The sequence below is a fragment of the Laccaria bicolor genome, genomic scaffold (genome assembly GCF_000143565.1).
Source record: "Laccaria bicolor S238N-H82 LACBIscaffold_6 genomic scaffold, whole genome shotgun sequence".
Classification (NCBI taxonomy): domain Eukaryota; kingdom Fungi; phylum Basidiomycota; class Agaricomycetes; order Agaricales; family Hydnangiaceae; genus Laccaria; species Laccaria bicolor.
The window spans coordinates 1,826,431-1,840,639 of record NW_001889877.1 but is presented as its reverse complement, the minus strand read 5'-3'; the positions used below and the strand labels follow the sequence as shown (position 1 = coordinate 1,840,639).

At 46.5% G+C, this 14,209-nt stretch overlaps 7 protein-coding genes across 7 annotated transcripts; 2 read left to right on the top strand and 5 right to left on the bottom strand.

The window, feature by feature from the left end:
• Positions 1-22: 22 nt before the first annotated feature.
• On the bottom strand, positions 23-1,160 carry LACBIDRAFT_316091 (uncharacterized protein; the record flags this gene model as incomplete). The annotated part of the gene is made up of 6 exons (XM_001878271.1): positions 23-143; positions 198-354; positions 412-469; positions 525-665; positions 720-736; positions 788-1,160. 6 exons carry the CDS (start codon positions 1,158-1,160, stop codon positions 23-25), a joined length of 867 nt encoding a protein of 288 aa, XP_001878306.1.
• Positions 1,161-1,474: 314 nt separating this feature from the next.
• LACBIDRAFT_325049 (uncharacterized protein) lies at positions 1,475-4,202 on the bottom strand (the record flags this gene model as incomplete). The annotated part of the gene is made up of 6 exons (XM_001878270.1): positions 1,475-1,500; positions 1,556-1,786; positions 1,834-1,920; positions 2,104-2,601; positions 2,649-2,859; positions 2,913-4,202. 6 exons carry the CDS (start codon positions 4,200-4,202, stop codon positions 1,475-1,477), a joined length of 2,343 nt encoding a protein of 780 aa, XP_001878305.1.
• Positions 4,203-4,284: 82 nt separating this feature from the next.
• On the top strand, positions 4,285-4,784 carry LACBIDRAFT_316089 (uncharacterized protein; the record flags this gene model as incomplete). Its single annotated transcript, XM_001878609.1, has 2 exons — positions 4,285-4,480; positions 4,531-4,784. The coding sequence occupies 2 exons, from the start codon at positions 4,285-4,287 to the stop codon at positions 4,782-4,784; spliced, it is 450 nt and encodes a 149-aa protein (XP_001878644.1).
• Positions 4,785-5,023: 239 nt separating this feature from the next.
• LACBIDRAFT_316088 (uncharacterized protein) lies at positions 5,024-7,658 on the bottom strand (the record flags this gene model as incomplete). Its single annotated transcript, XM_001878269.1, has 13 exons — positions 5,024-5,391; positions 5,441-5,739; positions 5,789-5,918; positions 5,975-6,110; positions 6,161-6,318; positions 6,371-6,677; positions 6,739-6,748; positions 6,800-6,943; positions 6,995-7,113; positions 7,163-7,203; positions 7,258-7,278; positions 7,333-7,375; positions 7,440-7,658. The coding sequence occupies 13 exons, from the start codon at positions 7,656-7,658 to the stop codon at positions 5,024-5,026; spliced, it is 1,995 nt and encodes a 664-aa protein (XP_001878304.1).
• A 65-nt stretch (positions 7,659-7,723) lies between these two features.
• On the bottom strand, positions 7,724-8,818 carry LACBIDRAFT_189592 (uncharacterized protein; the record flags this gene model as incomplete). Its single annotated transcript, XM_001878268.1, has 5 exons — positions 7,724-7,773; positions 7,827-8,064; positions 8,112-8,170; positions 8,216-8,418; positions 8,472-8,818. 5 exons carry the CDS (start codon positions 8,816-8,818, stop codon positions 7,730-7,732), a joined length of 891 nt encoding a protein of 296 aa, XP_001878303.1. The 3' UTR covers positions 7,724-7,729.
• A 441-nt stretch (positions 8,819-9,259) lies between these two features.
• GTC16201 (uncharacterized protein) lies at positions 9,260-13,138 on the top strand. The gene is given in 17 exon segments (XM_001878608.1): positions 9,260-9,341; positions 9,395-9,672; positions 9,725-9,860; positions 9,873-9,931; positions 9,980-10,180; positions 10,228-10,392; positions 10,458-10,582; positions 10,635-11,067; positions 11,121-11,291; positions 11,344-11,650; positions 11,705-11,820; positions 11,871-12,056; positions 12,114-12,394; positions 12,445-12,580; positions 12,634-12,802; positions 12,860-12,898; positions 12,950-13,138. 16 exon segments carry the CDS (start codon positions 9,538-9,540, stop codon positions 13,063-13,065), a joined length of 2,775 nt encoding a protein of 924 aa, XP_001878643.1. The 5' UTR covers positions 9,260-9,341; positions 9,395-9,537; the 3' UTR covers positions 13,066-13,138.
• Positions 13,139-13,140: 2 nt separating this feature from the next.
• LACBIDRAFT_325046 (uncharacterized protein) lies at positions 13,141-13,926 on the bottom strand (the record flags this gene model as incomplete). Its single annotated transcript, XM_001878267.1, has 1 exon — positions 13,141-13,926. One exon carries the CDS (start codon positions 13,924-13,926, stop codon positions 13,141-13,143), a length of 786 nt encoding a protein of 261 aa, XP_001878302.1.
• Between the last annotated feature and the right edge of the window lie 283 nt (positions 13,927-14,209).

Here is a 14,209-nt window from a genome sequence, read left to right as displayed (position 1 = left end):
TTTACAGCGCTGATCAACAGACTCAGTTTCGTAAGTCTACAAGAACTGCTTGAGAACCCAGATGGGCAACTGCAGCGTTAACAGCCACCCGCTCAACGCCGCCCTCTGTGATTATATCTGCCCCGTGCGCCTCGTGAATATGTCTTCTCAGAGAATATACTTAAACCCAACCCAGAAGCGAAGGAATGGCCGCTTACCCGAACACATGCAATCGGCAAGTCTCCAGCGTCGCAAGCCTTTCGGCAAGTTGTCGACACCCAGCATTCTTTTCACGTCTCGTCCGGTCAAGAGTCATGTAAGGAGGCGTGTGGGTCAGAAGAATTTCAGTGTCGGTTGGGATCTTCTGGTATATCGCTGATTGTGCAACAATATTGAGTTATGAGTTGGAGAATCTCTTTGAAATGGATGAACCTGAGGCTTCGTCAGACGAGGAATACTGGAAGGCTCCTCGAGCGTATTTCCGAGCGGCCTGAAGAAAGCAGATGCATTGCCGGACTGGAAGATTCCAATTCAACTTGACGTACTGGAGAACCATAGGCCTTCCATGTTCGACCAGCTGGTGTCACGAAAGCGAAAGGTTCATGCTCCAAGTAGTATATGTCGGCCTCGCGCAAGGCATCGCTCTTCATAATCGTCCGTATCTCACGAAGTTGTTCAATTTCCTCCTAGTAAAATCGGCGGGGAAAATAAAAGAGACATCCGAGTGTATTCGAACGTACCTTCTCCAGTGTGGTATCTCCAGAAAAGTTTGGGTCTAAGCACAACTGAAACGTGCAATATTAACCGCCGCCGTGTTGGTTCTTTCGTAGTTTAAATAAAGCATTTACATCATGGTTTCCTGCTATAATTCTGGGAGCAAGTGTCAGCATTAGCGGAAGTCTCTTTAGATCAAATCCAGTGGATAGAAACATTTTTGTGGGGTGTTTTTGTGATTTCAACCACAGGAGCGTGGTATGCAACTGATGTGGATGGCCCCAGCTGCTGAGATCTCCAGCGTGTAACAGAACATCCCCTGCTGGAATGGAGAAGACTCGAGAATGCGTATCAGAAATGCATACGAAGCGAGTCCAATTCGGGCCCGGGTGTGGAGGGATAGATTCCTGGTCATAATCCAGGTAAACTCGCACTGAACTTGTTGCACAGTTTCGTGTTGAAGTCATGAGCTTGTGAAAAAATAAATTATCATTATTATACAAAACTAATTTATTTTTGGATCAGCCAAGCTACAGCAACGTTCAAGTGGTCCAAGATGCTTGAGGCCTACAATGTCAGTAAAAAGAAAGGACAGGAGCACCTAGAGAACGTTATTCGTCAGATTCCAAGGACAACTTAGCCGTTTTAATCATTGGATGCTGGTTTGGAATGTTTGTAACCGGCCAAGTGATGCAAAAAGTCGCGTGTCGTATCAAGCCGCAAAAGAGGCTCAGCGCATCTGGTAACGCCATATTGCATAGCAACCAAGAAGAAGCAGAGTTCACTGAATGCGTAGCCGTTTTGGATCTATAGAAAAGACAGTAAAGCAATGGAGAAGCAATGATTTGCAATCCACAATTACCTGGAGATATCGGGGGTGATACATCTTCAACGTCATCACCAAAGTCTGGATCCACCTCCTCAAAGCCTCGCTTGGATGCTTTGCTTGAAAGTGTGTTTGAACTTCCATTGGAAGCCAAGTCTTGTTCTTGTTCTATATCCCATGCCGTGTCAAGTTCACCTTCGCCATCAAGGCTATCATCCCAATCGTCTGTCCCAACGAGCAAAGCCCCATCGTCAGTACCTTCGCCATCTGCGGGGAATGGTAAGTTTTGAACTGTAAATGAGTCAGTATTGTACCAGTCCAGAGAATGCCAACCCTACGTTCAGATGACTCTTCATAGGCCTCAACGCTTTCACCATTTTCAAGTTGGTTGTCATATGTATCTTCATAACAGGGTTAATTTAGTTAGTCCCTATTGCAGAAGAATGAAGACTTGCCCAGCTCTCCAGAAGTGACATTCTGATCAAGATCCTGATATCCTTGTCCACCCTCAGTCGTAGGTTCATCTAGGGCACACAAGCGCGACATGAGAATAAATTTAAAGGGATGTGGTGCATTGAACTTACGGAGCTCGTCTTCGTCACCATGTTGAAAGGCGTTTTCTTCAGGCAACAAAGATGTAGTGGGATATTCCTCTTCCTCCGCTTCACCAGACTCCTCCGCTTCACCAGACTCTTCCGCTTCACCAGGTTCATCTGCTGCAACAGATTCCTCCGCTTCGCCAGATGGGTCGGCAGCTTTCGCGCCTTCCTCATGATCTTCCTCGTCATCATGCCTTTCAGAGTCGTTGCTGTCGTCCCCCAGGCTCTTCACAACAGTCGGATATTTCTCTACTGCATTACCTTCGGTGTCAGATTCAGAATATCGCCCAGATAAATGCAAAAGGGTGGCACGGTCTGCAAAATCGTTAGAAAAGGCGGAATGCGCGAGGTTGTCTTGTTCATTGAGTGTTGGTATCCTTGTGTTATTTTCATCTTGATGTTCGCCTTCTTCGAGTTGATCGACGTTGTCTTCAGGCGGCTCGTTGTGGTTTCGTGAGGAAGAGGTCTGGGAATCGTCGTTTTCTACTACCCCATCAGTATAGCGTCCGAATAAAAACTGTAATGTTCACCTTCATTGTGCTCTTCTACTACCGAAAAGGTCAATGCGTCGGCAGCCTCTCCTTGAATAGGGTTGGAAACCCGCTCTTGTAGGCGACGATAGTGCACGATAAACCTTGGAGAGGTGGCCGTAAGCCGAAGACGTAGGGGACCATGGATTCCAGCGGCGTCATGGAGAATATTGAGATCGTGCAACGTTACCTCGCGTGCATAAAAATTATCCTAAAAAATACTGGGATCAATACGATACATTTTGAATTGGCCGTAGAAGATACCTCTGAAACAATGAGTTGCAACTCGTAAGCATCCAGCGTCAGCTCAGCATTGGTACTGTCAAATAAAGTATGAAGGTGTTCTTCCTGTCGAAAAGCTTCAAAGACGCTGTGGAGAGGCTCATAATAAAGAGTAGGAAGGTGTTGGAGTATAACTTGAATGGTCGAGCTAGATTCTTCTTGCGGCTCGTTGAATAAACTGAAGTGGTGCTGCACTTCGGTCGAGACGAGAAGAACAACAGCAGGCGGAGGATCAATATAAACACCTTCCGATATTTCGTGAGGATCCCCCGTTGAATGGGCGGATAGGTCGGCCTGTTCAACCTCTGGCTCATGCTCGAGAACATTTGTCTCTTCTTCGAAATTGGGATTTACGTCCCCTGAGTGCGGGTTATGCCCTTCCAACTCCTTAACTGTGACCGAAAAAACCTGAATCGTGTTGTCCGGTTCTTGATCTAATTCGGAAGCTGAAACACCTTTGATCATATCTCCATCCTCGGTCACCTCTGCTTCGTTTATGATAACAGTCTCCGAGGCAGACGTATGGCCATCGGCAAAATGCAATGATTGCTGCTTTTCCGGAGAAAAGGATTCTAAAGATGGCACCTCTGATTGTTCACCAAAGGCGTTTTCTGCGGAAGACTCTTGGACCCCTTCGGGGAGCTCAACAGAAAGGGGTTCATTTTTAGACTCGTCGAAGGGATGAGATGAGTAAACTTCGGGTGGAGCGGAGGAATGAACAAGCGACGCATCATAGACCTCGACGTCGAGTTCCTCGTCATCGTCCAACATCTCGTATTCGGGGAACAGTTCCATGTCAACTTCTATGCTGCCATCGCCCGTATCCATAACAGTGGCTTTCTGCCCCCTAGTTTGAACATGACGCAAATATTCAGCGTTTTCGAGAGCTATAAATGATTCAGATTGCATCCCCGAGTGGGGCAGCTGGTCATCGTCATGCATATGGTGAGCAGTAGTGTGGTAGGTTTGTGATACCGTTTCAACAACGGAAGTACTTTGCGACTGCATTTGAGAATGCAAATGGTGGGGTTCCTCCTCAATGGACTGCATCTCGGGACGGGATATGCCATGCTCAGACACCTGGTGAAATGTAGACTTGTGAGAGAAAAACAAAGGGTGATCTTGCTTGTGTGAATGTGAAGAGTCTTCCTCCATTATTTCTTCCTCTTGAATCCAAGAGTCTGATGAATGGGCGTTCATAGGAACATCGAGGTCGCTCTGGTAATCGAGCATCTGGGTGTCATCAATGAATGCGTCCACCATGGTAGACATGACGAGGGAGAAGGGTGTGATTACATAACCATGTCTAATTCCCCAAGGCCCAAGCTTGGCCAAGCGGTCTTATGTTGGTCTTATGTCTACTATCTCTCTTGACGATGTCCATGCTGCAGACACAAACTATCTCGTTCGCGAAGCAATGACCACTGGCTACCAGTTCTTCTCACTAATTACCCCTCCGGCCTACGTAGCTTTCGTCATTGCAAGGCGTGGCCGAGCGGCCTTTTCCATAAATCGCCTTCTTCGAGCCACTTGGGTAGGGGGGTTGTCTGGTATGTATATATTATCATTATTCGAACACTTACTCACGCGTGGCATGAAGGCACCCTGGGTTTTGGTGGCGGGGCATACCTCAGATACGCGTATTCAAGTGCCGAGTCCACAAGGGTCACAAGAATCGAGACTGCGTACAATGTGCTTGTCGTCTTTGCCTTTGCGGTGATAAGCGCGCTAAGTAGCTTTTTTTTGAAGCCTGCGATTATTCGACGACATGACCACGCCACCATTGGATCTATCCTAATGGCTGTCCTGACTCCAGCTTTGTTGTGGAGACGCGCAAGTATTGTAAACTGTTGAGTCCCATATATGTGCGATTTTCAAGGTAGTCGCTAATCTGCTACAGTGATATTAGGTGGTGCTGGGTTGGGCAGTGGAATCGGTTTGGTAACGCATTATGTTCGAACACTGTCGGGGGACCCAGCACATGCTCCTCGTATCGCACCAGAAAATAATGGAAACAAGAATTCATAACAATTTATCACCACTCTCATACAATGTGCGTACAGTCAAGTTTGTGGTACTCGAGTTTTCAGCGCTCAGTCTCGAGCTTCGTCCTTCAATCGATCGTCAATCGTTGGGGATATCACAAGCAAATCCTCATCTCCTTCCTGTGGCTGGTAGATATTTTCTTGTCCCTTCCGTGCGCTATTGCCATCATAGGCATCCACAGAGCTCATATGCTCAGCGGAACAGACAGCCAGCTGATCACAATAGTGAGATTTAGTGCGATAAATGACCATGTTGATTGCGCGCTCCCATTGTTTTTTCGCTTTGGTCGGCTCCTTAAGTTGTTCTTGAACTTTATTCCGCCTTGACTGCTCTTGAGAAATGGCGGCCTTTGTTCGGGACTGAATGAGGTGTGAATGATCTTTCAAGCGTATCATCTTGTTCACGAAATGGGAACCTAAAACCACCGTTTAGTCTTGTGTTCGTAGCATCGTTATCACACTCACCCAGAAGATATCGACGCATAATACTGCTCATCAAATCGCCGGATTCATGATCAATAAGTTGACGGCTGCCCCGAAGCGCCTCATAGCCATCATGCCCATCCGCCATGTATTCTCGTGTAACAATCTTGTATTTCCTGCCTCCCTTGACACGCAAGACAGGTTCCAGATTGAGGTGGACTCCATTCTCATTATTATGGCCATTTTCTCCTTCTAAAAGTAACCAAATCCCAATAACACGTTCACCAGGTTGTCGACGAGAGTCCCATGAGATTCGCAAGCCTGAAACTACAGGAAATCGCCTATGAAAAATGAGTTAATTTTAGCTAGGCCAGAAAATGGTGTCCTTACCCCTCCTGGGCAGGCCACATCCCAAGGGAACTTTCGATTGCATCCCATAATGTTGCGCCGTCAAGTTCAACAACAAGAATAGGATCCTCGAATGGTAGAATCTCGAGAATATCACCGAGCGTAATGGGACCTATTCGCAAAAAATGAAGCAAAAATTTAGACCACGACGTACAATGCAGGATATACCTGGACCATAAGTAGAATCTCCTCTTAATGTTCCGGCACAAATCAAAACGCCATCAGCACCCCCGCAACCCCCCACGCATAAAGCATCATCGTACGCATGTCGAACTACATCCGCAAACCAATTGGCAGCCGGAGACTAGAGAAATCTTTCGGCTGTTTCAATGGCGAGAGCAACACACAACGAACCTCCGCCGTACGAATGTAGTAAGACCGAAGATCAAGCGTTACTGCCGCCTTACAAACCGGTGCCTTAAGTGTTGATGACACGGACGACAACAATGTCTTGAGCAAATTTGTCATGGCCTTTGATGATCTAGTATCAGCTTCAACGGTGTGTCTCTTGCCTGAAGCTATAGTATCAACCCAGGTGTATTGTCAACGAAGAGACAGTATTACCTGCAATTTCACAAATGACTTGGTTCCGAACGCTTCCCTGCGGAGTGCGTTGAAGGACAAGCTCCAGCTCGCTGAAATCCCGGAAGTCTGACCCACTCTTCACGACCAAAATGTCTCCAAGGTCCAATTCGGCTCCGAGAACCGTCTGTGTGAGATCATAATTATCCCAAGTGGTTACACCCCGACTGACGTAGTAAAGATGGTCATGTCCACCCAAAATGAGGTCTACGCCATGCTGATCATGTAAATGTGTAGTTTGTTGCGCTGCAGGGGATAATGCCAGCAAATCCTTCGCAAGAGCAACATCCTATTGTGATACTTGATAAGCCGTTTTCTCGTCGATGAAGCTTCTCGACAGGACGACGTACATTTGGTACCCTGTAATCGACCATTTATACGAAAAGAAATTATTTTGAGCCAAGTTCTTACCGACAGTGTGTCAAAGCGATGATGATATCGCATTTGTATTCTCCGTTTGGATCCCGAAGCAGTCTGGAGAGCTCGATCCCCGTTTCAGCCATCGATTTGAAGACGAAATTGGACGGCCATGATGCGACAGTGGCAATCCACTCCCTGGAATTAAGTAATGGCTGATAGCTTGTTTTGCATGTCATGAAGGCCTACTTCTCGACCAGCCCAATGATGCCCACACGAACCCCTGCACGATCGAAGACAATGAATTCGTTGAAAGGCTTAGGGGGCCGAGACGTAGCGCGATCGGCGATATTACTTAGAATCCAAGGCTTTCGAGATACGTTAGTCAATGGGGTATAATCAAAATCCAGAGCTCACAAATGCGGTGTCGTCCACCAACTTTGAAAGATGAGGATACCCTGAAACTAATCAGTACCCATGATTTGAAGCGGGAAGTTATCCACTGAACTCACCAAAGTCAAAGTCATGGTTTCCTACAAAGGCGAAAGAGGATCAGAGCGCAATCACCGTCCAATACGGCGACAAACCAGTAAGGGAAACGTCGACGCCGAGCTGGTTCATGACCGGGACCTATGTCATATGGATCATCAAGATATGAGATAGGTAACATCTGCCAAAGGGTATCTGTAGGCACCATATGACTTCCTCGAGTAACTGAACTTTCAAGAGACGGCGAAAAAACATCGCCAGAAAACAAGGTGAGGCCATTCTCTCCCCAGCCAGGTGAGTTGCGGAGATCATCCAAGAGAGCTGAAAATTGTGTTACGTCAAACGTCCCTGCAGATGACGGCGACAACTTTTGCGGTGTAACTCGATAAACATCATTAAAGTGGAGTATGGAAAGCGTTGTCATAGCTAGGATGTAGTGATAGTACTTTGGTGATCTCGAGTGTTTGAGTTTGTGATTGAAGTAGTGTTGATAACTCAATTTGGATTACTTAGTAGTGATATTGATTGGAACGTGAACACTATAAAATATCACGTCACAAAGATGCCTGACCTACTTCCACGCTCGGCGCACCATCTGGTTCCTTGAGAAGAATGGAGAAGTTATTGCGTTGGCCTTGGCGAAGAACGGTTTTCTTGTAAAAAAGATGATGTCCTGATGGCGCAAGGTCCTCTTTACGATACAACCAGTAAACCATCTTCCCACCTTGTCGCCATTTTTCGTAGATTTCCGTGAAATGAAGGTGATTCATAAGACCTCTGAAATGTTCAAATGTCAGGTACCGTGAATTCAGAAGGCAGGGCAAGGGAAGCTGAGGCAGATTAGATACATTTGTCGCATCGCGATCAAAGAACGCACCGCAAGAAACAGGTAGCCGCCGGGAGCGAGCATCCGGTGAGCAAGTTGTAACATGCGACCTAATGGCATTGAGGAGTTTCTCTGTCATAGAACAGTTTTCTCACCTCGATCGTTAGGTTCTGGAACAAAATTCAATACCAAACTCAGGCTTATGACATCCCATGCGCTGCGGTGCTCCTCAGACATGAGAAGAAAATCCTGTTCTCGAATTGACGGGTGGCGTGAACGCAAGTCAATCGGTGTGCACTCAATCCACGCAGAACAAGATTTGTAATTATCTGGCTTGAGCGCTCCAACTTCGAGAAGCCTAGGGGACAAGAAAAAATGATTGATATAACTAGAATGACTTTGTAAACATACCTCACTTTTATCTCTTTCAAGCTCAGGCTGTTGACCTTGAGCTCCTTCAACCAACGGATCAATACTTTTTCACTTCCACCACCACGATCGCCGCTCTGCCCTACAGCAGACATTCTCTGATAGCATTTCAGATCTCCGAGATCGGATATCTGATGCTGGACGCTGGCCAACGCCTCCGCTGTGTTGGCGTCCCCTGTGGGTGTGTTGAGAATTTGAGACCGCTTTTTAAGGAGAACGTGAAAACGGCGAATGACGGTTCTACTTGATTGAGGGGTACTCGAAGATGTTCTGGTCGTCTCTGGGAGGACGATTGGAGTCTTTCTCCGAGTCCTCTTGACTCTGGGCATGGAGCAGGTGAAGGTAAGTAAATTACATAATATAGTTCAAGCCCCGACGCGTTTATGACATTGACGTTCCTCCCTTGACCACAATTTTGACGCGTTCAACATCTGCTCGGCGCTCTCTCTGATCTGCCGCAATTTTAACTAGCTCATCCATGATCGTAGAACTCAACAAGTCTACCTTTACCTCTCGCGTTAAGCGGTTATACAGTGCTTGGAATGTACGCAATTGTACTCTCGTTTCGATCCTGTCTAGGACCTTACCTGTCTGCCACCTAGAACGCGAACAAGAATGACGAGTACAGCTCTATAGCCGACGTTGACGCCCTTTTACTCGTAGCAGACGACCCAGCTGCCGAAGATGAGCCCATACGCAAGGGAACCTGCCTGCAAGTGAGTAGCTCCTCGATATATCCTCTTTGATTGAGACTGACTCCTCTCCAGCAATGGTTGCTTGGTTACGAATTTCCTTCTACTCTATTCTTGTTTCAAAAAGACAAGATATCGATATTATGCTCAGCTTCAAAGGGTAATATGATTATTGCACATTTCTCAATTCTTCTAACACCAAGGTCTTCTCAGCTAAAATTCTGGCCCAAATCGAGAACATCGCGGGAATACCTTCGATCGAGATTTTTGCTCAACCAAAAACGAAAGATTCTGCGAACGATGCTCTTCCCAGGTTTTTCGACATTTACAAATCCACACAACGTGTCGGTACCCTTATGAAAGAATCGCATTCAGGAAAGCTCGCTTCAGAGTGGAAAAAACTTCTCTCTGATTCCTCCGTGACATGTGAGCAGGTGGACATTGCGCCTGCTGTCTCAGCGTTCATGGCGGCGAAAGATGATGAAGAGCTGGTAAGAGGTGAAGGAGCCATAGAGTTACTTAGAGTCTTGATCTTTTCTCTAGAAATCTGTGCAAGCAGCTGCTTCTCTGACGTCGACCCTTTTGAAATATCATGTTGCGCCGAAGTTGGAGTCAATTCTTGACAAGGAGTCGAAGACCACCCATGACATGTTTGCTGCTCAAATTGAAGCCCGCCTTGGTTCAGGTGAAGGAGACTCTGCCAAGGGCCCGGATATGAAAGTATGGAGTCGATTTAAAGGACATCCCGACGTCAGTTTTCCATTATCTGTATTTCAATGAAGCTTAGTGGAGCCGCAGATTGACTTCCCATCTCTCGAGTTCTGCTATCCCCCCATCGTCATATCAAAGTCTTCAAAATCTGGATATGACCTTCGCTATACCGTAGAGTCTAGCGATGATAATATTGCTCACAAGGGTGTCCTACTGGTCTCGTTAGGACTTCGATATAAGTCGTATTGTACAAACATTGCAAGGACATTCATCGTGGATCCTAATACTGTGCGTACGGTTTTTTTCGCCTCAATTTCGAGTTTAATTGCATACAGGCACAAGAAATGCAATATAATCTTCTACTTTCTCTGCAGTCTGAGCTGATCGCGACCATGAAGGATGGTGTGTCAGTTCGTGATGTTTACCAGCATGCTCTTGCGTATATCAGAGAGAGGCAGCCAGACTTAGAGAAGCATTTCGTGAAGAACCTCGGATTTGGAGTGCGTTGTGTTTTATTCCATTAAAATGTCAATGTCAACTGATCTTTTGTTCTTCTCCGTTGTAGATGGGCATTGAATTTCGTGATTCGGCATACGTTCTTTCTTCAAAGAGTGCCCGTACGCTGAAAAAGAACATGATCTTCAACCTTGACCTTGGGTTTTCAGACCTCACTGACAGCAACGGTCAGAAGTGAGAAAAGTATTTTTAAACCTCTTGCATTCGTCTCTAAGGTCGTGCACAGATACTCTCTTCATCTCGCCGATACTGTGAAGATCGATACTTCAGCCTCGGTACTGATGACCGAAGGATCGAAATCACCGAAAGATACTCTTTTTTTCCTCAATCCTGAGAGCGAAGATGAGAAACCGAAGGGGAAGGACAAGAATCGCGCTTTTGTTCCAAAAGCCAATGGATCACCGACCAAGCAAAAAACAATTGCCGGAAAGGTTCTTCGAAACCAAACGCGAAGGGCTGCTCAAGACGAAGTACATCAGACAGCTTTGGCCAAACTTATCGAACATCAGCGTGAACTTCATGAGAGACTACAAGCTGATGGCCTTCAGAAGTTCTCCGAAGATGGTGGAGGTAATGGTGGGAAAGAAGGAAAAGGCTGGAAAAAATTTCAGAGCTACAAGGGTGAAGGCGCCTTGCCAATTGAAGTTGAGAGGTTACGGGTATGTCTTATCGGCTCGTTTGTCGACTTATCATTGACCGGAATTTATCGTAGATTCATGTTGATCGCAAAACCCAGACAGTAATCCTACCCATACACGGGTTTGCGGTTCCATTTCACATTAATACCATCAAGAATGCTAGTAAGAGTGACGAAGGCGACTTCACATATTTACGAATCAATTTCCAAACACCGGGCCAACTCGCTGGAAAGAAGGAGGACACCGTTCGTACCGTTTCCCGACATCTCCATCACACTTATGCAATTTTCTATCTAGCCTTTCGAAGATCCAGACGCGACGTTCATTCGTTCTGTCTCGTACCGATCACCGGATGGCCACCGCTTTGACAACATTTGCAAGCAAATCACGGATCTGAAGAAGGAGGCAAATAAGCGGGAGCAACAGAAGAAAGAAATGGCGGATGTCATTGAGCAAGGATCCCTAGTGGAGATTAAGGGTAGAAGACCTGCGAAAATGACGGAGGCCTTCATTCGACCCGCTCTTGATGGTAAAAGATTGCCTGGAGAAGTTGAGATCCACCAGAACGGCATCAGGTATCAATCACTTGGTTCACAGAAAGTTGGTATGTGTGCGATGCTCTGAATACAGCGAAATTCAAACTAAAAACTCACGATAGATATCCTGTTCAGCAACGTCAAACATCTCTTCTTTCAACCCTGCGACCACGAGCTGCTAGTTGTCGTCCACCTAAATTTGAAGGCGCCTATCATGATTGGAAAGAAGAAAGCATTCGTATGTTCCTCCTTCTAAGCCTCCCCGCGCGTTACAAATCAGGTGTATAGGATATCCAATTTTTTAGAGAAGCCACAGATGTGCAGTTCGACGAGACTGGAAACCGGAAGCGAAAGCATCGGTATGGGGATGAAGACGAAATTGAGATGGAGCAACAAGAAAGAAAGAGGCGAACTCTCCTCAACAAAGAAATCAAGGCATTTGCCGAAAAAATCGCAGAAGCGGCCTCAGCTTCGGTCTGTCCCTCTCACACAATGACTAGCCCTTGACTTGACAATGTCTAGAACGGCGAGACTCTGGAACTTGACATACCCTTCCGAGAATTGTCTTTTGAGGGGGTCCCATTCCGAACTAGTGCTCGTCTCCAGCCAACAACTGAATGTCTAGTCCATTTGACGGACCCTCCCTTCCTCGTTGTGACTTTGGCGGAAATTGAAATCGCATCGTTAGAGCGGGTTCAATATGGCTTAAAGCAATTTGATCTCGTTTTCATCTTCAAGGACTTCACGAAGACACCTCTGCATATCAATTCTATTCAAAGCTCTCAGATGGATGATGTCAAGAATTGGCTTGAGTGAGTTTGACTGCTGTTGTGATAAGGCGGATCCTGACGACGTGTTTCAGCTCTGTCGATATCCCGATGAGCGAGGGCCCCGTAAACTTAAATTGGGGTCCAATCATGAAGCACATCAATGAAAGCCCCTATGAATTCTTCCAACAGGGCGGTTGGACTTTTCTTGGGGGAGCAGGGGGTGTGGAGGTTTGTTGTCGCAGTTGTACCCTTTCAAGCTCCTAACCGAGCACATCTTCCAGAGTGATCATTCTGAGGCGTCAGACTCCGAGTCTGAATTCGAGGCTGATGAAGAAGAACTCGTATCAGTTGCGAGTAGTGACGATGCTAGTGACTTCAATGATTCCAATGCCAGTGGCAGTGATGCAAGTGGCTCTGACTTTGGTGGCGGGGATGATGAAAGCGATGAAGGTAGGTTTAAGCCCATCAACCCCAGACCTTGCTTCATCCTCATTGTGACCATTTTAGGTGATGATTGGGATGAGCTAGAGAGGAAAGCGGCAAAAGGTAAGAAACAATGTAGCGACTGTATGCCTGTACTCATACCATCTTTAACAGCTGATCAAAAACGAGCCGAAGGGGGTCGAAAAGCTGGTTCCGACGATTCTGACAATGACCGTCCAAAGAAAAAGGCGACGTCAAAGCCCAATGGCAAAACTAAAGGCAAACGTTAGACAACGCTTGACATTTATATGCCCTTGATTCTATGTACCATAACACGTCATTTATTTTGATCCCTAAGGGTGTCACTAGCTAATTAGAAATTGCTCTCGCCACAGAGCCACACCCATGATGGCAGCACCAAAGCCGACCAAGGGAATAGCCATCATATACCAAACGACCATCCTGAACAACTGCCCCAAATTTTGAGCAAACCACAAAGTAGCTACGGCGGTAGACACAGATCCAAAGACAAAATCCCACTGTAAAAAGTCAAGGGTTTGCAATGAAACATCTGAGACATTGAGAGCAACTGGTGAAGGGAAAAACATTGATTTGATCGCCGCGAGATCATTCTTTATTGGCCAGATTGTCGAAATGTGGACAGAGGATGCGATGATGAAACAACCCAAATATAAAACACGGATTGTTGGGTATCCCGACTGGGGATGTTGAGATGGTGGACGAAAAAATAAATGGAGTGCATGAGCGAGAGAGACGTAAATCGGGTATGGCTGCCAAATCGCTGTGACGGTTGGATCATTCAGAATGAGCATGGATATGGTAGGAACTATCGCGCCAATGAGAACACCAAAAACGATAGCTTCTGCATGCGCCTGTGTGATTGCACCCCTCGTATCGGACGAGCCAGCACCTTTCGACAGACCACGCCGTCGGGAAAGAAGAAAAGCCAGCCAGTATATAGGCATTGTCGCACCAACACTCATCGTTTGAGAAAGCAAACCCCAGATGGCGGGGTATGCAATGAGAAGACTGCGACCATCACGGCAGGCTTCTACAGCAGGAAGAACGACAAAGGGGAAGCCAACCCCGATGAAATAGGCGAGAAAACTAAGGGGTAGAGGCTTTGCCATAGTGATGTGGAAGAATGCCACTAAAGGACAAAGTTGGGTATCAAGGATAGGAATTGTTGTGTAATTCAGACGATAGGGCGTCTCTGTGAGGGATGAGATGGTGGGCGGACATTGAGCAGCCAATTTATTGGCCAGACCACTTGCAAAGAGATGACCAAAGATGAAGTTGAAAGCCAGAGCGCTAAGGGTAGGGAAAACGAGTAGAGCCAGTAAGGAGCCTAGAGAAGTTATTATTTAACACAGGAGATTGTTCTGATGTTTGTAGAGCACTCGCCTTTCAGCA